Source organism: Protomyctophum parallelum (assembly GCF_964188405.1).
Source record: "Protomyctophum parallelum genome assembly, chromosome: 5".
NCBI classification, from domain to species: domain Eukaryota; kingdom Metazoa; phylum Chordata; class Actinopteri; order Myctophiformes; family Myctophidae; genus Protomyctophum; species Protomyctophum parallelum.
In genome coordinates, this window is record NC_139702.1 from 41,127,434 (window position 1) to 41,151,447 (window position 24,014).

A 24,014-nucleotide genomic window follows, 5' to 3' on the forward strand; every position below is an offset into this window, starting at 1 on the left:
TGGAACTCCTTCAAGGACCCCTGGGGGTCCCCGGACCCCACTTTGGGAACCACTTCTTTACAGCATGTATAAAATAAGATGTAGGCCTATAAAATAAGTTGGACTATCTAGGTAGCAGACTAAACTTCTGCCCTTGTTGCACTCATAACTAGAAAAAGTGCCCTTCCGGGCACAGGTCTCCACCAGGTTATCCACAGATCCGTGCAGTTAGAGGTAAAAACACTTTTCGGCCAGTTATAGCGCCACCTTGAGGCTGAGTTGAAATTGTTCATGTGGCATTTCGTCCTCGGCCTAGTGGGAATGTGGGTGCACAATTTCACGGAAATCACGCGATGTGTTCATGATTTGCAGCATTTTGTTTGAAACTGAGCACTCCTGTGAACTTTGGAAGCCAATCTTAACCAATCAGGATGGAGTCTGATAAATCTGAAAGACCCGTTTCGTTGAATGGCTCTAGAGAGACTGTGTACCAATTTGCGTGATGTTTGGACAAAATCTGTAGGTGTACTGTGCAAAAACGTGTTTTGCACAAAGCGGCCTCCTGGTGGCGCTATAACAGGCCGTTCTGGAAAGTTTGGGGCAGAGGTTCATGGTTGGCATCCAGGGAGTGTGTGTGCAAAATATGGCATCGACCGGGTTAACGGTGGCCGAGATTAGCTGTTCACGGACACACACACGGACACACACGCGGACGGACGGAGTGCAAAACATACTCTCCCCACATGCCTTCGGCCTGGTGGAGACAATAAGCATGGAGAATGCCACTCTCCGGCGGATTTGGTCAGTGACTAAAAAAGTCGTGTGATGTGAATGATGTCATGTCAAAACTTGTGTTTAGAAGAGGAGGCTCGATGTCTCACCTTGCAATCAGCTGTGGTTTATGACTATGAGTCTACATGCAGACGTAACGTACTGTTGTGTTGTAGCTACTGTCTGTAGCTAGGAGTGAAACGGTATTGTATTCGTATTTGAACTAAGTCGCCAAACAGGACGGGCAGGACAGGACACTGTATTGTCACCAAAACGATGGAACACCCATTACGCGACCCGAGCTCTCGCGTTACCAGAATGAAGTTATGAACCCCACCTGACACCTGTGGATTTTTGCTTTAAGGCGCAGGTAAGTCAACGAAAAGTTTTTTTTTTCTTCTGTATAGGTAATTTTCTCTGAGTAATAGCTATGTTTGATAGACTTATTACTTCATGTATCCCAATTTACGCGCAATAAAGCACTGATGTCAGATTGTAATGAGGAAGTGTGAAGTTAGAACGATAGATTGTCTGATGATGAAACGCCAGTCATTTCAAATATTTCAAAAGACGAAGGAATGTTCATCTATTATTTTTACTATTTTAGTTATGTCAAGTTCTTTATTAGCGTATTTAGCGTTGCCAAGTGCAATTATAGGATAGATCTAGTTCGTGAATCCTGCTCCTTCGTTATTGTAGGCTATAGTCTCTTTTCCATTTTCCTCCCTGTGGGATATAAGCTTTCGTGTTTGAGATCATATTCCCTCAGCTGTATGAAAGCCATTTTTGGCTTCCTTATTGCTGTCAAACTAGTTTATCCACGAGGCAGTACATTTTGCTGGGCCATAGACTGTACTCTTTACAGCACATTGTACACTATTATTTTATTTTGTATCACCTAATAATAGCTAGCTGTAGCCTGGCCTATACTTTTCGTTATTTTTGTCGAATGATAACCTGATAACTTTGAAAAGATTTAAGATGACTAGCCTGATCTTTTCACCCAAACTGTTCCCTAGTAAGTTAAAGTTAGCAACACAATTCCACTGTCAAGATCTAACCCAAAAGGTAGATGCAATACCAGTAGATGATAGATTGTAGCAGAGTGACCATATGCTACAAGATTAAGGGCTGCAGTGCAGGCTAGACCACATGAGTCATGACAAGACATGCCTTAAGTAAATAAAAACTCAAAACTCCACCTCCTTTTGTCATCTCTGATTAATTGAAAATGGACGACCCCGATGTAAACAAGTCCTGTATTTAACTGTGCTTTCCACGAACTGTGCTTATTCTACAAACTTAAAATTTTAATGCAAATCAATCAAGTCACCTTAATTGAACATTTTCAATTATGGTGACTCGATTGATTTGCATAAAGAAAATGCCCTTTAAGCTCCATTTGCAGCATCTATAGGCTAGTAGGCAGATGCAATGCTTTTCTTTTGACCCCCTTCTCCCCAATTTTCATTTGACATTTGTGTGTTTTCCAGGGGCGGTTTTATATTGGCTAAACCTGTTTAGTTTCAAGGGTGGCTGTAGTGCACTTAATTGGTTGCACTTTGGTTATAGTTGTACTTTAGATTAAAATGTTTTTTTACTGTGTGGACTGTGTTTTTAGAGTTTCTTTTAATCTTGTGATGTAAAATTAATTGCCCAGTTCGGGACATGCAAACAAACTTGACCTTGACCAAGAGGTCACTTTTGAGTGGGTGGGCAAGACACACATTTGGGTGCCCCCCTGTACCCCTCCCCCTAATTGATTATTAAGTGTTTATTTAATCAAATTACTATTTGATTAACGTTATAGGCCTATAATCGATTAAACCGATTCACTTGATAAACTGTTGCACCCCTAAAATTGTATTACTCAAGGTCATTACTTTTCCCTCACCTCTGCAGTGTCCAGGATGATCCCAGTGGGCGAGTTCCGTAATTTTGCTTCAGAGCAGAATCCACAGTTCCGGGTTCTAAAACCATGGTGGGACGTGTTCTCTGAGTATCTATGCATGGCCATGCTTATGATTGGAGTGTTTGGATGTACCTTGCAGGTGAGACACATAGAATACCCTCTTCTTTGTAAGCATAACCTTGTATCCTCGATGTGACATTTGTATCACTATAATATCTGCCAGTGGTTCTCAACATTTTCTGGACCAGGGACCACTTGAAACTCATGAAGTTGTGGGACCACCAGTGGGCCCACGCATCTGACCTCTTTAACACAGCTGTGTCAAGGCAGATGGGTTGGCTGTGTGCATTTTCAGGCCATGTCTATTTTAAGGATCAATCAAGTGATTGTGTTCTAGCAAGGTTTTATTTATTGGCATCACTTTCAAATCTTAGTGTTTTGCCAAACATTTGGGGGCACACTTGCAATAACCCTTGTGGTTGACTCTCAGGTTGAGAACCAGTCGTCTCTCTAACTATTTTGTACAATGTGGATAGGGTAACACTTGATCACAAAGGCCCTTAATTCTGCCAGAGACATCAAGCTTTTTATATGACAACATTGTGGCAACACTGTGTTGTTTCTCTACTCCCTAACCTCCAAGTTAGCCAAAAGCACAATCTGTAACTCTCTCCTGGCCTAGTTTCTGTGTATTCAGATCATTAACCTTTCAGCTTAATGATTTCTCTCACAACCTGAACCTAAAATATAACAGAAACTAAACAAAGCAAACATAAACACATTGAAATTCCACTTGGCTTTTTTGTCTTTTCCAAACAGGTCTGGTTGGCTGCACTTTAACTATAAATATATGCTGACGGGTGTCCACCAGGGATTTATTCTTGTTTCCCTCCTTTTCTTCCTCTACACTAAATCTCTTCGCCAAAAATAGCCAATCTACAACATCTATGAGAGTGCTACAGTCAGAGCGGGGAAATTAAAGATGTGACAGCGGTGGTATAAAGGTTAGAGCAGCATATTAGTGGGAGGACGGTTGCCGTTTCAATTCCCCCAACCAACAGGAACAATTTGGGTGAAGAAGTGACTGGGACCCCTTCCATAGTAGCTATACTACTGTGGAAGGGTTATCATATATTTACTTATATTGATATAAACAATTTAATATAGGTATAGTTTTGCCCACTCAATTCATAATTAACGTTCCAATTTTGGATTTCTGGCTCATGGACTAAGAACCAAAAAGAACTGAACCGGTTCCCATTGGGAACCGGTTCAACCGATATCTGCTGTTGTGGCCTCGAGCATAGCATTTAACCGCGACTGCTGGACAGGTGTGTGTAACTTTGTGAGTGACGCAGGACTTTGCTGATAAGAGCATTCGTGCTCAGAAAACCTGCCTTAAAAGGAAGTCAATCAATCTGGCTTAGATAGCATTTGACACAGACTTATAGCATGTTATGTAGACAGCACTATAATTGTATTGTATATAGTCATAGCACGCCATAGTACATATGTATAGCATAGTAGTGAATATGTATAGTTTATTATGTATAGTGTATGTATAGTTTCATCATATAGATATTCCACTGTTACCTTCTTAGCTTACGCATGTTTCATGATAAATGCTTTTATGTGATGTATTCCCATGCTTTTGTTCTTGCTTAAATGTAAATCGCTCTGGATTAAGAGCGTCTGCTAAATGCCTAAATTGTAATTGTAAATTGTAATCAAAACTAACCATCCCAAAAAAGCTATCCACAAATGACTTTAGCTTATCTGAAAGAGACTTTAAGTGCTGTTCCATAATTTATGACATAATTATTTTGACCGGTACTTTCACAATGACTTCAGAATCTATTCAAGCAAGCACCTGTACTTTCACATCAAGTACGGTACTTGACATCAACTAAAGAACAACATGCATGAATTCCTTCTTTTCTTCCCTGCTTTTCTTCAGCTGAAAAAAAATAATAATAATAATAATTGTACCATTGATGCATACCCTATCCCCTTCTTTTCCCCTCAACACCAAGGGCTATATCTTGCGCCACCCCTTAACCCTTATCCCTAAACTTATTTGCCTTTTTTTTTTACTATTTAAAAAAACCTTTTAAAACAGTCCATATAGCTGATCTACAAGCTCAGAATGTGCTCAGAATCGGCGAGTTCAACTACTTTAAAATCTTTTTCAAAAAAGTAAAAAATGGCAAATAAGTTTAGGGATAAGGGTGGTGCAAGATAGGGCCCCAAATCTCTACCCCGGAAGTAGCCGATCTACAATTCCATAATGCGAGGCGTTGTCGGCTTGTAGATCGGCTATTTTCACATAATGTGTTCTTAGTATGAGATGTACCGGAATTGGGACACAGTAAGGTTCATGTGGCTAATTCAACTCAAATGATACCATTTCCACAGCTCACCCAGGACAAGATTGCCTGCCTGCCCAGCCACTTCACGAGTCCTACTCCCGAGGCCATCGACTGCAGCTACATCCGTGCGTACGGCGAGAACGATTCATGGGAACACAGTCACTCGCTGGTCAAACCTGTGAGCCCCATCATCCGGGAAGTGGTCGGCCGCAAGAACAACCTGGACATTCACCAGTATGTGTTTGTCAACCACTACTGCTACGAGAGGGCCGTGCATTGGTATGGGAAGTACTTTCCATATCTGGTGGTCATTCACACCATGATCTTCATGGTGGCCAGCAGTTTCTGGTTCAAGTTTCCCGGGACATCTTCTAAAATTGAGCTCTTCGTCACAATCAACAAACAGTGCTTCGACTCACCGTGGACGACTAGGGCTCTGAGTGAGGTTTCCGAGGAGAGAGGCGAGGAAAAGATGGTTATTTGGAGGAAGAACACCATGTCAAAATCTGTCCAGGACGGCCCAGCCACGGAGGAGGAGACTGTAGGGCTGTTACGAGCCTCCTCTGTCAAGTCCAACGCGGACAAGAAGAATCCCGAGCTTACGCCTGCCACCTCAGTCCTGGATAAGAAAGAGGGAGAGCAGGCTAAGGCTCTGTTTGAGAAAGTGAAGAAGTTCAGAACTCACGTCGAGGAGGCAGACCTCCTCTATGTCATGTATGTGCTGCAGACCTGCCTCAAGGTGTTCAAGTTCCTTTTGATCACCATCTACAGCGCAGCACTAGTTCCTAACATTGAGATTGTCGTGCGCTGTTTAGTTCCTCCTGAGCTGACCGGTTTCGATATCTATTGCTGTAATCACAACAAGGCACATCTTTTCTCTAAGTTAGCCTACTGCTACATATGCTTTGTGGGAGTGTATGGTCTTCTGTGCATCTACACTCTCTATTGGCTGTTCCATCGGCCTTTGAAGGAGTACTCCTTTGAGCAGGTGAGGCTGGAAACGGGTATTAATGACATACCAGACGTGAAGAACGACTTTGCCTTCCTGCTTCACCTCAGTGACCAGTATGATGCTCTCTATTCCAAGCGATTTGCCGTCTTCCTCTCCGAGGTCAGTGAGAGCCGTCTCTGTCAGGTGAACCTCAACCATGACTGGACCGCCAAGAAGCTCCGCACCCGACTGACCAAGAACGCCAGTGATCGCTTGGAACTCCACCTGTTCATGTTGCCGGGGCTCCCCGACACGGTGTTTGAGGTTCCCGAGGTCCAGTCGCTCAAACTGGAGCTCCTCTCGAATGTCACTATCTCAGGTAATGTGGCACAACTCTCTGCCCTTCAGGAGCTTGCGCTGATTCACTGCCCTGCCAAGCTCCAGCTAGCCGCCATGACCCACCTCAAGGAAAGCCTGAAAGTTCTACGTCTAGCATTCGAGAGCTTAGAACAGGTCCCTGTGTGGATGTACACCTTGCAGGGCCTAGAGGAGCTCTATTTGACGGGTCCTCTGTCCAATGAGGTCTCCCGAAGTGCCACCCTGGACTCCCTCAGAGACCTCAAAGCTCTCCGAATCCTCACTCTCCGCAGCAACCTCACAAAGATTCCACCCAGTGTAGGCGATGTCGCCTCACAGCTGGAGCGGCTGTGTATCTATAATGAAGGCGGCAAGCTCCAAGCTTTCAGCACCCTGAAGAAACTGACGAACCTGGCTGCGCTGGAGCTGGTCGCCTGCGAGCTGGAGCGCATCCCCAGCGCCGTCTTCAGCCTGTCTAACCTCCAGGAGCTGGACCTAAAGGAAAACAAGCTGACCACCGTGGAGGAGATCCTGAGCCTACAGCACTGCCAGCGCCTGGTGACGCTCCGGCTGTGGCACAACAGCATCAGCTACATTCCCGAGCACATCAGCAAGTTGCACTCCCTTGAGACGCTGGACATCAGCTGGAACAAGCTCCGGAAGCTTCCCTCCAGGCTGTTCTACTGCACCAAGCTGAGGCACCTCGACGTCTCACACAACCAGCTCACCACCCTGCCCGCAGAGGTGGGCATCCTGCAGAGTCTGCAGTTCTTCTCTGCGGCGTTCAACTCCTTGGACACACTACCAGAGGAGTTGTTTTCCTGTAAACGGCTCAAGACGCTAGCCGTCGGAAACAACCGCTTGTCTTCCCTGAGCACCAGGGTGGCGAACCTGGCCCAGTTGGTTCGCCTGGAGATCAAGGGGAACCGTTTGGAGTCGTTACCTATGGAAATATGCGACTGTCCCCTGCTGAAACTTAACGGGGTGATAGTAGAGGACAGTCTGGTTGATCTACTACCATCCGATGTGCGAAACAGAATGACTGACAATTGAGTTAGAATAGTCGAGGGTTGCTGTTCACATGTTCAGTAAGTAGTGAAATGTATGATGTTGTTAGACAAAGACAAGCTGCACATACGACATAGAGGGCCCTAGAGAGAGTTAGTCTGTGCCTTTTAGATGAATATATCTCATTCTAAGCAGAATAAAGGGCAGCAATAATTTAATTGAAGCATTAAAGAGTAATATCGTTTTTTTCTTGAGGAATTCCAGATCAATTAGGAGGAGTACTGTACATTAAACACATGATGGTCGATGGTCAAGTAGTTCTGTGGAGAAAGCAAGGATGCAGACATACTGTACTGTAACTACTACACAATCATGCTGTATCTGATACTGATACTGTGTGTCATAGCCAAGCTGTACTCAAAACAATAAATTCCATGCCTGCATGTCATGGTGTCTTAATTCTATAATATTCAGATTGACAGAACATTATCATAAAGTCAAGGGTGAACAACATCGATCCTCAAGTAAATGTTCCATCACCACACAGTCTAGTTAGTACACATGATAACCAGACAGTTTAGGCCTTGCCTACTAATTTAAGAAATGATTCCACAAAAGGCCATTTTAGATTAAATGTTTTTATTATCTTTTCATCAACAAAGAGGTCATCAGAAAATGTGACATAAAACCCATGTACAGCAATGAAGTGCCTACTTCTATATATGTGTTTTAATATACAGTATTTACTACACGTGTATATAAATGTCTGTTTACAAACACTACTGTATCAGTTGATAGGGGTAGGCTATCTGTTTTCATCGAAGCACTACTGTTTAAAGGTGGGATGTGGTCAACAGCAAAGCAGACAAGCCTGAAATTTGCAAGGAAAAGCCAGTGACGTTGGCTTCAGGCTCATCTCTATGGACACGAGGTTTGTCGCTTGCCAAAAAGAACAGATCGACTACAAGCTTAACACGAGGATTGTCTTACACAGGCTCCACAGGCCTGTTTTCATGCAGATCTGCGTAGGTTTTCATGGTTCTTTTGTAGGTTTGCATACATACAGGACAAAAAAAGGGATGAGTAACTATCTTGTATCCTGTTCGACAGGTTTACACTCCATAAAAGGCTGTTGTTTCCTAATGGCTCATGTTTCTGCCTTTCAGTGATTAGGCAAACGTAGAGAAAGAAAGCTTCTAAATAGCTGTGATTTGGGTTCATTCTTCACATGGCCGGTTTCAGTGGAGAGAGATGCAACATTCATTCTCGCAAAGGGATAGTGAGATGATGTACGCTGCTTAAAACAATGCAGAACGATATGTGCTACCATTATAGTGAAAACGATATTAAATCTATGCAAAATACATATTTTTATCCCAGTTTCTACTGCCGTTCAGTGCTTTATAAATATTGCAGAAAGGTTCCATAGTACATTGTTTTTGCTTCCCCTTTTGGCTACCTCATCAGCATGATTCACCATGTACACTAGTAAACCAAGCAAGAGTAACATCACAGAAAACACTGTCAAGGGAACTGTCTTTGTACTGTCTGACTGTAGCTGAAAGCGATGTAATGGTCATTTGAACACACTACTTGTATTAGATGACTAACATTAGTGTTGCTAATCGCCTACAGTGCCTTTTGAAACCGTATATTAAAACGACACAATATTGAAAATAAAATGATTTGAATAGTCCCAGCTGTCAAATTTGCAGTCAGTTCTTCACCCTTAAGCCCCAGTGAGTGCTTGGTATATGTTGAAATGTTTACACTTGCTAATTACCCTGTACAATGTAATCTCTCTTATTCAATCTGTCTTGTTCACAATAACACAAGAACGTTGTGTGCTGTAGACTGGTGTTTTGGCTTTTGCTAGATAGTCATGTCCTGGCTTGTGTCTCTACAACAGGGGTTCCTGTCAGCCCATTCTGGGACATACCTCAGTAATACCCAAGCACACACACCGACCTGCCCATACTGCCGCACACCTTCAAGGCCAATGGGAAAAGAGAGAGTATACTGTTTGAATGAGAGAGAGAGAGAGAGAGAGAGATCAAATGGAAATTTCCAAAGTTGCATAGCAGGAATTATAATGCCCACTTTATGGTCTGGCAATAATTTCCCTTTGTATCTGAGAAGATGGTCAAAGTGTCATTCAGCAATCTTTGTAGCAAATTACGATTTTCTTCAGTGTTCTTGACAGATTGTTTTTTTCTGTACTGCAGCAAGAATAATCTGCATTTGGTACTTTGGTAACTCTTTGCGGGAAATAGCCAATCTACAAGCTCATAAAGAGCTTGTAGATTAGAATTGTGTAGCTACTATTTCCACAATGTTTGGCTTGATAATGGTTTTATGTTAATCAAGCCCTGTCATTAAAGACAGGCAGTGATATATTTGGGTTGTGGAAGTGTGCCTTCTTATATTTGTAATGCTACAATTTCTGTGAAATACTAGGCCAGGGTGTCATGCTTGTGGCGTGTGCCATCACAATGTCATAATGCAATATTTACCCTTGTTTGACCCAAAATGAGAACATGAAGCATACTGTTTTTTGCTCTCTCTCGTGCCACTTGTATTTCCAACAGTATGTTGATCAAATTGCAGGGAAGTTTACAAACGTCATCACCCTCACCTCAGAGTATGACTCATCAATGACTTCAACACAACAATGTACAGCATGCTGTACAGAAGTATAGAACTAAAACATAATCGCATGGATGCACCTGGGACATATCCTCAGTGATGTATCCCAAGGTCATCGGGGTTTCAGGTCTCTCGAACATCATACCCCTCACTCATGTAAAAGTGTGTTCTTTTAGTTAAGAATCACCCAACAAGGACTGTAGTTTAGCCCAGCCAGGCAATAGTTTATTAAGAAGTCCCGTGCTCAGAATAGTATAAACCGCTCTGTCTAGTGCAACCAACAACCCGTACTGTGCGTCACGCACCTGTATAAGCAAGGTTCCTATCTAAGCAATAAAGGTTCCTACTTCAGCAAGCAATAATAGGACACCTATTATAACATCACTTCTCTTTTGTTTTGTTTTTTTTATTTCAATAACAACTCAATACCACTTGCAAAATTGAACATTTCAAGAAAGCATTTCAAAATACTTTGGCATACATACTTCAACTGTTTTTTTGTTTTTTTTCAAATGCAGAAATCAAATTTTTTCAATAAACTGTACCCCCTTATTTTTTATTTATATATATACTTTTTTTGGAATGAGAAGTACGGTCTGATTTCACTTGGTGTCATTGCCTTATCTGTTGGCCATCCGTGGCCCATCATTTCAATCAGCATCTGCAGTGTTTTGTCTTCTTTTGTTGCATTACGTATGGCATGGAGCCTGTCTTCAGAGATAGGTAGGTGCTGTGCCATATTAACAGTCTCTATTTCAGCTTCCACTGAGCCAAAGGATGAGCACTCAGGAAGGTAGGCTCTGCTCAATGTGTCTGCCAGTAACATGTGTTTTCCAGGCACATACACCACCTCCAAATCATATTTCTGAATGCGTAGCATCATTCTTTGCAACCTTTTAGGTGCACTCAGTAGGGGTTTTCTCACAATGGTCTCTAGTGGCTTGTGATCACTTTGCACAGTAACTTTTCTGCCATAGGTGTATTGGTGGAACTTTTCCATGCTAAATACCATTGCTAAGAACTCTTTTTCTATTTGGGCATAGCCCCGCTCTTTGTGAGTGCTCTGCTCGCAAAAGCGACGGGCTTACCATTCTGCATAAGCGCTGCACCCAAACCGGTGTCTGATGCATCACATTGTACAGTTAGCTCTTCCTCTGGGTTGTAGTATTTCAGCACTGGTGGATCCGTGATAGTCTCCTTCAGTTTGAGGAACGATTCATCATGTTGTGCTTTCCAGTCCCACTTACAGTCCTTATGTGTTAACTGCATCAACATCTCACACTGATCAGAGAGATGCGGGCAGAACTTGGCCAGGTAGTTAGCCATTCCTAAAAGCCTCTGTACGCCTTTCACATCTGTTGGCTGTGGCATATGTTTGACAGCACGCACCTTCTCAGGATCAATTTTGAGGCCTTCCGCTGTCAGAAGATGTCCTATGTATGTAGTCTCCTTTTGTCTCAGTCTGAATTTGTCTCCATTCAGTTTTATGCCTTTTTCTCTGCATCGGGTCAGGAGAAGTCTCAGCTTTTCATCATGGTCACGTTCAGCTGCCTCCTGTGTCTCACCTTGACCTGTAATCAGCACATCATCTGCTATTATGTAGAGACCAGGCAGGTCCTCTAATGCTTGTGTCAGCTTTCTTTGAAAGATCTCTGGCGCTGGGCTTATACCCATTGGCATCCTCAGCCATCGGTACCGTCCAAATGGGGTCGCAAACGTTGTCAGCTGGCTGGACTCGGCTTCCAGCTTGACATGCCAGAAACCGCTCTTGACGTCACACACAGTGAAGACTCTGGCTTTGGATAGGTCAGGCAGTATGTCCTCAATGGTCTGAAGAGGGAAGTGACTGCGCTTCAGTGCCTTGTTTAAGGGCCTTGGATCGATACATACTCTCAGTTTCCCGCTTGGTTTCTGTACAACGACCATCCCGCTGATCCAGTCTATACTGCACTCAACTGGAGCGATAATTCCTCTACGCTGTAGGTCCTGCAGTTCCGCTTTCAGGGGTTTCATCATAGCGACTGGAACACGCCTCTTTGGCAGCTGTACAGGTTTTACTGTGTCGTCCAACTCCATTTTATATTCACCCTCCAGGCAGCCATCTCCAGTGAATACATCTGCATACTCCGCTTGAATCTGTCCCAATGTCCACTGTCCACTGGTGTGCTTTTCTGATGTCACAATGCTATCTATTGCCATTATGTTCTCATATTGCACCTTAATCAGCTTCATAGCTTCACTGGCCTTTTTCCCAAGCAGTGGCACACTGCAATCATTGTCCACCACTTCAAACTGCAACTGGTACAGTTTCTGATTTCTTGGGTTCCTCAGTTTTATTTTACATTTGCCCAGCGGCCTCAATTTGCTCTTATTGTACATCATTAGTACTGTCTTGGTCTCTTCAAGTTTAGTGTCAGGGTTTAGCAGTTAGAGTGGAATTATATTGCAACTAGCCCCACAGTCTATTTGGAATTTCACTACATCTTTGCCCAGGAGCATGCCTGCAAATAGCTGTGTATCATTAGCTTTGGTGTCCACTGCATTCACATTCTCAGTTGCAGTAACACAGAGGACGTCTTCATATTCCTCCTCACTGTCACACTCAGTCCCTGCTACATTGTGCACACGTTTCTTATACTTTTCTGGGCTTGATCTACACACTATTGCAAAGTGGTTGTCTTTGCCACATATTTTGCACTTCTTACCGAATGCTGGGCTGGGCAAACTTCCGTTTGTCACGTTCATGTGTTTTGGCGCAAAATCTGCACTCCACTGTGTTCTTTGTGTAATTTTGGCGCGCTGCTCCTCCTCCGCTCACAGCGTGCACCTCCACTTCCATCTTCGGTCCCGAGATGGTTCTGCTGTTTTCCCGCGACAGCTCCGCTGCTCTGCACAGTTGAATGCACATATCCAGTTCCAGCTTCTTTTCCCGAAGCAGTCTCTCTCTCATGCTTGCGTCGTTGAGTCCACATACAATCCGATCGCGGATGAGTGAGTCTCTCAATGTCCCGAAATTGCACGTTCTTGCCAACAGCTTCAGTTCCGTGACATCATTTTCAATGTTTTCACTACCGCCTTGGTTCCTTGTGAAAAAACGATAGCGTTCCACAGTCTCGTTGATGCTAGGATTGCAGTGATCATTAAACTTTGTGATAATGTCCTCCAACTTCCATTCAGCGTTGGGCGTATCTCCCATCAACGTGTCCAGTAGCTCTCTGCCACTCTCACCGACTAGATAACAGAACAACTTAACTTTTTTCTTGACGTCCTCAGCGTTCTCGTTGTCCAATGTTAAGTCCACATAAAGCACAAATTCGTCTCTCCATGTCTTCCACGACCGTGAAAGGTTTCCCGAATCCAGACAAAGGATCTGTGGGGGTTTTAGTCCATCCATATCGAGGCACACAGGTCTCTCCCGCCTCCGTAAGAATTATTGAAGTTTCTTTCCAAACTCGCAATTTCTTCATACCCCTCACTCATGTAAAAGTGTGTTCTTTTAGTTAAGAATCACCCAACAAGGACTGTAGTTTAGCCCAGCCGGGCAATAGTTTATTAAGAAGTCCCGTGCTCAGAGTAGTATAAACAACCTGTCCGCTCTGTCTAGTGCAACCAACAACCCGTACTGTGCGTCACGCACCTGTATAAGCGGTTCCTATCTAAGCAATAAAGGTTCCTACTTCAGCAAGCAATAATAGGAGTATAGGACACCTATTATAACAACTCAGGTGACCCAGCCGCGGTGATCAAGTCCTGACTTACGTCCCAGCTAGTGGCTACCCTCGATCAGTCCCATTAGGGCAAGACCAATTCCACACAATCCGTTGCTCCGGAACTAGGAGGAGCAGCAATCTGGCGCGTGGAGGCCTCACCGAGGGTTTTTTGGGCTTCCTCCTCACAGAAGACACAGGCTGGGGCACCAACCCAAACTGCTACCGGGTGTATACATTTCGGCTGTCACCCGTCTCTCCGGTGGTCACCAGACTATACCTAGTTTTCACAGTCTATTCCTATGAGTCACTATAAAATGTAATATCTTATACTGAACAGCCTTTATCATCCTTTAAATACCATTTGAGCTAAGCTATATATAAATATGTATTTTATACAGAGGACTATTTGCATACATACAAATCAAACCATTTTCACATTGTTTTCTAAACAACTTGCCTAATTACAGACACAACAGATGTAGCTTACTAGTGATTTCAGGTGAGACGAGGGCATGAGATAATTCATCAGCATTTAATATTCCCTAACAGTGGAACTCCAACTCTCCCACCAAAGACTATAATTACTCCTTAGCTCCTTCGACTGGCATCTTCATACATTTCAGTTAACTTTGTAATATGAGCGCTCACACTTGGGTCAGGTACTGTTTTTGGCTGGACTGAAAGGACAGCTCTACACCTATACCTATAGCGCTGTCAGGATTTCAAATTTGAAGGGATATTTCACATTAAAAAAATACTTTTGGTCATTTCATCGTATACTATAGTATGTTGTTTGTCGTGATTTTCGACAATGTTGTTATTGTGAAAAATCATAAAAAATTGCATTTTTCATGATTTTCGGCGTTCCATTCAAACTTGTGTAAAATGTTCATCTTACTTCATCGTGCTTTGGCTGAAAATTAATCTTTGAAATGTTTCATAGACTTAGAAATAGAGTGCTTTCAAATTTGAGAACTTTATAGGGGCAGGTTTTGGCACGTAAAAATAATCACTTTCACCTAGAAACTCCATTCACACATTTTATAATTCAGCTTACTGTGGACACACATGATGGAAGTTTTTACTTTGAAATGTTTCGTAGTTTTTGAGTTATGCATTCTCAATGGCAATAGCAAAATGTTTGGCATGATACTAGTCCTACATACTTACACCTATAGAAACCCCATTCAAACCTATTTAGGTTCATCTTACGGTGGACATGATTGCCTGAAAAGGAATCTTTGTAATGTTTCATAGTTTCAGAAATACTGTAGGCCTACTTACTGTATGTAACAACAAGAGCCGTTCTAGGGCTAACCAGTGTCGTGAGTTTTTCCTGTTTTGGTTCGGGCATTTGGGGGCAGGCTAACCTCGCGTCACCAGACTAATACCAAACGATGAAACGACTCGCCCCTTTACCAACTCGCCCCTTTACCAATATAAATGCCTATATTTTTAATTTGTGTGTGCTATATATATATATAATAGTGTGCTATTGCCATTGACAATGCATTGGGCGTTTAAGTTAAATAACTCAAAAACACATTTCAAAGAAAAAGGTTCCAGCATCTGTGTCCACAGTAAGCTGAATTATAAAAAAGTGTGAATGAATGGAGTTTCTAGGAGAAAGTGATGTTTTTGACAAAATATTGTTTTTTCTTTTTGAATTCAGCAAACAGACATTTTCAGAGTTTCCTTCTTTTTTTTTTGTGAAAACGCAAAAATTGTAGTAGGCACCTTTAGTATAATTACCGTATGTTGGTTCAATTTGAAACCAGCAAACAAAAATGTATGCCTAGTATAGCCTATAGGCCTAGGCCTACTATAAAATTTTAAAACAATTATAAACAATATCAAACGTTAAACGTTGAATCATAGGCCTATACTTCAATGCAGCCAGATAACGTCAGTCAATATTTAAAAAAATTAAAATAGACTAGCTTAGCTTAGTTTAGTGTGTGCGTGTGTGTGCGTGCGTGCGTGCGTGCGTGTGTCTTTGCAGTGGGGGTTCTGAGCAGGGTGGGTGGCTTGAGCTGAAGTGGGATCCATAACGTGCATGTATTTAAGTCATCAGGTCGTGCGCGGCGCGCGCCACCTCTTGGTCACACCCACACCACACACACGCCCAAACAAGCACGCCACGCTGCTGCAGTGTTTGTTACAGAAAGCCGTTTGTTTTACTTTTAATATTAAACACCTCGGAATGTAACTTTCATTGACATGGAGTTAATGAGAGTCGACGGTGTTTTTACCAGGCTGGTGAACAACTAGACAAATAAAATAAACGTTTCTACAAGAAGCTGTGGAAACAGATCATCAGCTGATCATCAAACTCAGTGAGTCAGTCAGTGTTCGCTTAGCTCAGTGCTTTACAACCTTTTACACATCAAGGCCCATTATTTAATCATTTTATCGTAAGTACAACAGTAAAAAAGAAAACATCTCAGAGGCAAATATTCTACTTTTACTACATTCTAGCCCCTTTCGGGACCCTACATAAAGCTTTTCTGAAATTTTGATGAGTTTTATGTTGGGTCCCTGGTCAGAACTATATTTTCGTATGGGAATTCCAGAACGCGGAAGTACACATTCTCTCTAAAATAGAATCTGCGCCGTTTGACGTCCTTTTTTTGTTTGCTTTATTCTGAATTCGGGAACTTTAAGTACCTATACATTCCGCTGCGAATATCTCCTGTGGCGCGGAAGCCGTTAAGTATTTTTAATCTTTGTTTGACCAATTTGGTCGCTTTATTTCTTCTTGTTTGTTTACCGTTTATTGTACCGCCTCCCGGTGTGCGGTTGGCTTGTGCGGCTACGTCCCTGCCTCTGATCTGCTCTGTCATAGCTATAGCGCCACTAGCTAGCCAGATAGGCGGTACAATGAGGTGTCAATAAACAAGGAAGGAAGAGATTAATCCAAGCTTCCAAATCGGGCAAACATAGATTAAAAATACTTAACGGCTTCCGCGCCACAGGAGATATTCGCAGCGGCATGTATGGGTACTTATACTTTACATATTCAGAAAGCCTCACACGGAAAAACGTCGTCACGCGGCCAGGTGCTAAACATGTTGTTTATGTTTAAGAATGGCTGTGTACCAGGTGGCATGGTAGTGGTGCAACAGGACCCCATGGACTGGGTCGAACAAAATGTCAGAAACTTCAGTACCATTGGGTTCTGCTTGGAGGGCTAACTACATTCATTTGAAAACTAACCTGTATGTTAGTTTGTACATTTAGATCTTCATATCAAGGGCCTTTATTTATTGGGCATTTGAGCCACGGAACCACCATTTGATGACTTAAATCCCATCTCTTCTCGGCTTTCAATGATGTTTGCTTTGATGTTTTATTATGCTGTTTGTGTTGATTGTATGCTTGTTTCATGTTCGTGTAGCCTACAGCACGTTGGTTGACCGTCTGGTCTTTGTAAATAAAGTAGAAATAAAGTTTGATTTGATGACATTTAGCCTCTCAGACCCAAAACTAAATAATATGTTGTCGTTGGATAAGAGTTTGTCCAAACTTCCATGCTGTGTTGATGTTGGTACCATTAGGACAGATAACAGGCAAACGTAGGCTACTTGATCAAAATTATTTTCCATTTAATTGTGTAGACTTCTGGTAAATGAATTGCCCTGACGCAGGTATTTAACATAACAATGTTGTTATACTCTTGGCGGGTCCATTTGGTTTCATTCTATCTCGAGTTAAAGATCTAATAACCACCCTCAAGGACCACTGGTGGACTGGCTTTGCTAATTAGCTGCTTATCATTAAAGGAATTGATGGAATTGCGTAGCCTGATTGTCAGACTCTGAGAGCTTCAGTGCGCTCAGTCGAGTAGGCGGGGTCTATGGGCTGGAAACCAGGCTAGGAATTGCGTGTAATTTCACTTTGATGTAGCAGCGAATAGTTGGTTAGACCACTCGTTCCCAAACCTTTTCATACCAAGGACCCCCAAATTGACACTAATTAGCCCGCGGACCCCCCAATTGAAAATAAATGCCAGGGACCCCCATGAGAATATTTTGATGGCTCTCTAGCAGTGATTCTCAACCCGTTTAATTTCAAGGACCCCCCCCCCCCCAGTTTGACATGCATATTAGTCTATATGGACCCCCCATTTAATGGCATTTCTATCTCTGAGACCCCCACTTTATATTGTAAAATCAATGTTTATTTCAGTCTGAGAAGCATTGTTTTGTGTTATTTGATATATGAAGCTTTTACTGGAGTATTTCAGATTTTCAATATATTGAAAATACACTTCTCAGAGGCTATTTTTGGTTACTTTAGTGTGTGTGTGTGTGTGTGTGTGTGTGTGTGTGTGAGAGAGCTTGTAGATCTGCTATTTGTATACGAATCGTCCCCACGGGTCTACAGTTGATATAGCCTAATGTGCAACATTGTGATTTGGTTTGGGCATAATGGAATAAATGTAGAGTTGCAATACCCTCCATTCATCCAATTTGCTTTTGCGATCTGCTTAAGCATTAAACTACTTCAAACTCACCAACATTGCAGCTATAGGGCAAGATCCTCTTTCAATCTGCCAAGCGTTTGTTTAAATTGTTTCATAAAAATCCACCGTATGTTGTTATGAGCTACTTTCTGTCAAGAAATTCTATGAAGGTGTTGGAGTTTGCATAATAAGTTTTCAAAATGTATAAATGGTATACAAATATTTTGAAAATGGCAGATCTACAATGTGTCACATCTCACGCTTGTAGATCAGCAATTTTCAAATGGCCGAAGTGTATATAGGGCTTAATGTGGTTTATGTGTGTTTGTATGTGTTTTGTAGTAATGATCTAAAACTGGTTCTCAACCAGTGGTCTGGGGACCACCAGGGGTCCTTGAGGGGGTTCCAGGTGGTCCCCAGCTAAATGATGTAGAGTTGGTAATCAAATGGACCCTTATAGATCTTTAACTCTTGAGTGGAAAATGAAACCAAATGGACCCGTACAGATTATTGTTAAACATCTGCATTACTTAATTCACAAGAAGTCTACACAATTAGAGAATGTAGAAGAATTGTCATTTTGATCAACATCTGCCTGTTATCTCTCCTAATGGTACCAACATCGATACAGCCTGTTATCTCTCCTAATGGTACCAACATCAATACAGCATGGAATGTTGTAAAAAATCGAATGCAACGATACCAAAATATTCTTTAGTTTTGGGTCTGAGAGGCTAAATGTCATCAAATGGTGGTTCCGTGGCTCAAATGCCCAATAAATAAATAATGGGCCTTGATATGAAGAGGGTTGAAAACCACCACTGATCTAAATGTACAAACTAACATACAGTAAAGAAAGTTTTCAAATTAATGTAGTGGAGTAAAAGTAGAATATTTGCCTCTGAGATGTAGTGGTAAAAGTCCTGGAATACTCAAGTAAAATACCTTTTTTCTTTTTTACTGTTGTACTTCCTCTATAACAAACGTTTGTGTAACTATCGTGCCAGAATTGTATACCCCTGCTTTAAAGGATATATGGAAATATGACGTAAATTAAACATTAAAGGCCATTGACAATGAAGGGAAAATTTACGTCAATGTAGACGAGCAAATCCGCTAACCTGCAGTCAGATGTCGGGAACACTAGGGACCACCATTCGTGATGATTATGTACGATGATGATGAGCGCCCCTCACTTCACACGGGTGTGATTTTTGAGTGGTGCAACCACTCCTATAGACTAATTCACAGAGGGGTGCCCTGGGCGCAGCCATTACTGAGGTGTAATCCATGGAGCAGGTGCTCCGTAGGCCAGGTGTAGGTAATCAATGCTGTTGTGCGTAATGGTACAGCTCAGTAACCCAGGCAACCCTCTGTGAATTTGTCTATAGACAGCTATGTCCCTGGGTCCCTGTGTCCGAGCACAAATAGCGTTATAGTGTTTGTTCACCAAGTGTCACTGTTGCACAGCCTAACACACAGACAAAGACACACACAGGCCAGGGAGGAGGGCTCACGTACAGTACAGTACAGTGTCTGATTTTCTTCCCCTTTTTTAATATATATATAATTTCTTTGTTTATTTCTAAAAGAGAATGATGCCTGGTGCTCTTGTCTGAAACCCTCAGAACGGCGTGGGGGAGAGGTACAGATGTGGCTCCCTGCCTCTCCCCGGCCTGTGGACCCGGCAGACCGGTGAGTGTGTTGTTACAATGTTACAATCATGTTATTTCAGTGTTACAATTTATTACAATGTCATTAGCGTTGCAATGTTATTGCAAGGTTACTACAATGTTGTTACAATGTTATTGCAATGTTACAAGGTTTTTACAATGTTAAACAGTTTTCGAGGGAATTTGAGTACTTTCGGTCATTCCTTTAAATTTTGAGGTATTTGTTTTTCCCCAATATTTTTAACTTCTACTACCACTACATCTCTGATCCAAATATTATACTTTTACCTCCACTGCTTTTATTTGAAAACATTAGTTACTAGTTACTTTGCAGATTCATTTTAATATTTATTACAAAACATACATTAACCATTTAGACCTGATGACGATTCTACAAATGCCTTCTAAATCCTGACAGTTTTCTGAAAAGCCCATGTTTCTATAGTATAGAGCTCTGAAATGCCACCCGACGGCTGAGCCCTATATACCACGTACATGACGAAAGTGCTGGACCCTATAGAGCCATGACATGCAGTGAATGCTGGACCTTATAGTAACCCTGAAATGCTGTGACTGCTGGACCCTATAGAGCCCTGACATGCTGTGAATGCTGGACCCTATAGAGCCCTGAAATGCGTTGAATGCTGGACTCTATAGAGCTCTGACATGCTGTGAATGCTGGAGCCTATAGAGCCCTGAAATGGCTCCTGGGGAGCTGGGGGCCATGGCTGCTGCTGGGGAGCTGGGGGAGTGGGGGCCATGGCTGCTGGGGAGCTGGGGGTGTGGGGGCCATGGCTGCTGGGGAGCTGGGGGAGTGGGGGCCATGGCTGCTGCTGGGGGAGACAGTACAGTACGGCTCACCTATAACGACATGCGACACATAATGTACAGTACAGTACGGCGCACCTATAACGACATGCGACACATCATGTACAGTACAGTACGGCTCACCTATAACGACATGCGACACATAATGTACAGTACAGTACAGTACAGTACGGCTCACCTATAATGACATGCGACACATAATGTACAGTACGGCTCACCTATAACGACATGCGACACATAATGTACAGTACAGTACAGTACGGCTCACCTATAATGACATGCGACACATAATGTACAGTACGGCTCACCTATAACGACATGCGACACATTATGTACAGTACAGTACGGCTCACCTATAACGACATGCGACACATAATATACAGTACAGTACAGCAGCAACAACTCCACCACCTGAGAGCCCTCTGTCCTGGAGCCTCTGGCCTTTGTTATGCGTCATTGAAGTGAGTTCAGTTTGTTCATGTTCATTTGTATATTGCATTTTATCTTTATCTGTTTTCCTGAAACTCTAGAGAGTGTGTGTAATGCGCAGTGCACACACTCTCTAGAGTTTCAGGAAAACAAATAAAGATGAAATGCATATATATATATATTAATGCTGGGCCGTTATCGGCGTTAACGTGCTGCGTTAACGCGAGAATATTATCGCGCGTCAAAGAAATTATCGCCATTAATCTATTCTCAAAGTTGGGTCTGGGAGCTGGGTCTGCATTGACTGCATAAAGCGAGCAAACTAGGAATTTCACGTTTCAAATTGCCATTCGAATGGAGCTTTTATCATTTATTATCCCAGTTCATTCTGTTGGCAAGATTTAAAAATAATAAGCCCCGACTGCCTGCGGAGTTTATTTCTCCTGCCTTCTGTGTGATTTATCCACTATACATTCTGCGTCTACTACATCCTGTAGTTCACTTAAGAAATAAAAGTATTGTTACAAGTAGCTTTTATTTTGAAGAGGAAGAGGAAGTTGTTTCAGGTTGTAGCCAGCTACCATGACAGTCTTGAGTCTACCGGTACCGGTGCGGGTGGCAGTGGAATAATAACAACAACATGCTTTTAGCCAAAAACCGCATGCGTCTATGACTTAAACAATGTAGGCTAAACACTTTGGAATTACGTTAAACATGGTATATCCTCCGTGGCGGCGTCATTAGGTGAGTAGGCCTACTAGTTAATTCATTGTTAGTTTCATAGTAGCCTGACCTAAGCAGAGACATTTCTGGTCTAGAGGGGCGGGTCGCGCCTCAGAAATGCGCGCACCCTGATTGGATCTCATCGTTCTGTCCGTCACCCCCGGCCCCTCCTCTCCCCCCTAGTGCAGCGCTACGTCACATCATTTAGAGCGACGCCCACCCGGAAGGGTTGACTCCCACTTTTAGACTGGTTCAGCCCACGGCTTTTTCCAGGCTTTCATCTTTCGCGCAGACGAAATGAAAGCCTGGGTATCGAGGCTAGTTTCATAGTATCATTCATCATCAACAGGCTGTTGTTTGATGCCCCCCAAAATGAACAGGTTACAGCCTAAGGATTCTCATTCTGTCACTGCCTGCAAGGATGACCGCCGTGCCATTTCTTATAAATTATCTAATTCATACGTGGTTCGTCGTGGGTCCACTCCACGTGGAGTTGTTATTGTTCATGTGCCACGGTGCGCGCCGTGGAGAAGGCATTAGGAGCGCAGCGCAACAGCCTAATAGTATGGCATATTATTGTCTGTACTCTCTGCACTCTCTTTCTGTCCAGTCCTACGTGTATAGGCTGGCGATTGTGGCGACTTTAATTTGGTTAATAGGCTAAAGAGAGAGCTGTAAAGGGGATATTGTCTATGGTCAGTTCATGGTGTGTATCATTCTCGTTTTTAACCGGGCCGTGGCCCGTGATAATGCGTCGCAATGACGGTAGGCAGTAGCCTAATAATACAATGTAACCAACTTGCGCAAGCATTAAAAAATGGGTTGTTATTCTGTGTATTATTATAGGCTAAATATGAGCTAAAATAAACAATGTAAATATTCGAATATTTCCGAATATTACAAATAATGAAGCAATGAAATTCGAATTGGATTATAGAGGTGAACTGACAGCACTAATGTGAACAAGCTGGTGTGTCTGAGTGACTGGTGGAAGAAGGAGAGGTAGAGGTTGGACTCAAATCATGTCACAAAGCTACTGACTCTAAACAGTTCTTCATCACCTCTAGGTTTACAGTTTAATTAATGTCATATCCCAGAAAAGGGGGTACTTTGTTCTTGCACCCACTGTTTCAAATTGCCTGTATGGTAACGTGTTTATGGTTATTCGTGTTTAACTGAATAAACAATGTATAACACACGTACATCGTATTGAATATTATTATTATATTTTCATTACCAATTATGATAGGGCTCCTGGTCTAATGGGCCACGTGGCCCGTTCAAGGATTTACTTCTGGTCATTATTTAGGTAGCGCACACATATTTTCAATGCTTTCGGCAGAGTTCAAATGAGCCATTTTAATCTAGATTAATCTAGATTAACTCCAGAATTGCAGTGAGATTAATCTAGATTAAAAAAATTAATCTATGCCCACCACTAATATATATATATATATATATTGCATTTTATCTTTATCTGTTTTCTCTAGAATTTCAGGAAAACAGATAAAGATAAAATGCAATATACAAATGAACATGAACAAACTGAACTCACTTCAATGACGCATAACAAAGGCCTGAAGCTCCAGGTCAGAGGGCTCTCAGGTGGTGGAGTTGTTGCTGCTGCTGACAAACACTGACTGCATGGCAGTTACCATGTAACACACCGCCACCACAAAGTCCTCACCATGTAACACACCGCCACCACAAAGTCCTCACCATGTAACACACCGCCACCACAAAGTCCTCACCATGTAACACACCGCCACCACAAAGTCCTCACCATGTAACACACCGCCACCACAAAGTCCTCACCATGTAACACACCGCCACCACATAATCACCACCTGTCTCCTTTTACTTTTACTGTCGATCACATAATCACCACCTGTCTCCTTTTACTGTCGATCACATAATCACTACCTGTCTCCTTTTACTGTCGATCACACAATCGCCACCTGTCTCCTTTTACTTTTACTGTCGATCACATAATCACCACCTGTCTCCTTTTACTGTCGATCACATAATCACCACCTGTCTCCTTTTACTTTTACTGTCGATCACATAATCACCACCTGTCTCCTTTTACTGTTACTGTCGATCACATAATCACCACCTGTCTCCTTTTACTGTCCATCACATAATCACCACCTGTCTCCTTTTACTGTCCATCACATAATCACCACCTGTCTCCTTTTACTGTTACTGTCCAT

The 24,014-nt window shown here is 42.6% G+C and overlaps 1 protein-coding gene across 1 annotated transcript; it reads left to right on the plus strand.

Moving 5' to 3' along the window:
• The first annotated feature begins 901 nt into the window (after window positions 1–901).
• Window positions 902–8,775, plus strand: LOC310859590 (volume-regulated anion channel subunit LRRC8C). Its single transcript, XM_083766212.1, has 3 exons — window positions 902–1,120; window positions 2,653–2,801; window positions 5,078–8,775. Exons 2-3 carry the CDS (start codon window positions 2,661–2,663, stop codon window positions 7,370–7,372), a joined length of 2,436 nt encoding a protein of 811 aa, XP_083622338.1. The 5' UTR covers window positions 902–1,120; window positions 2,653–2,660; the 3' UTR covers window positions 7,373–8,775.
• Window positions 8,776–24,014: the final 15,239 nt, after the last annotated feature.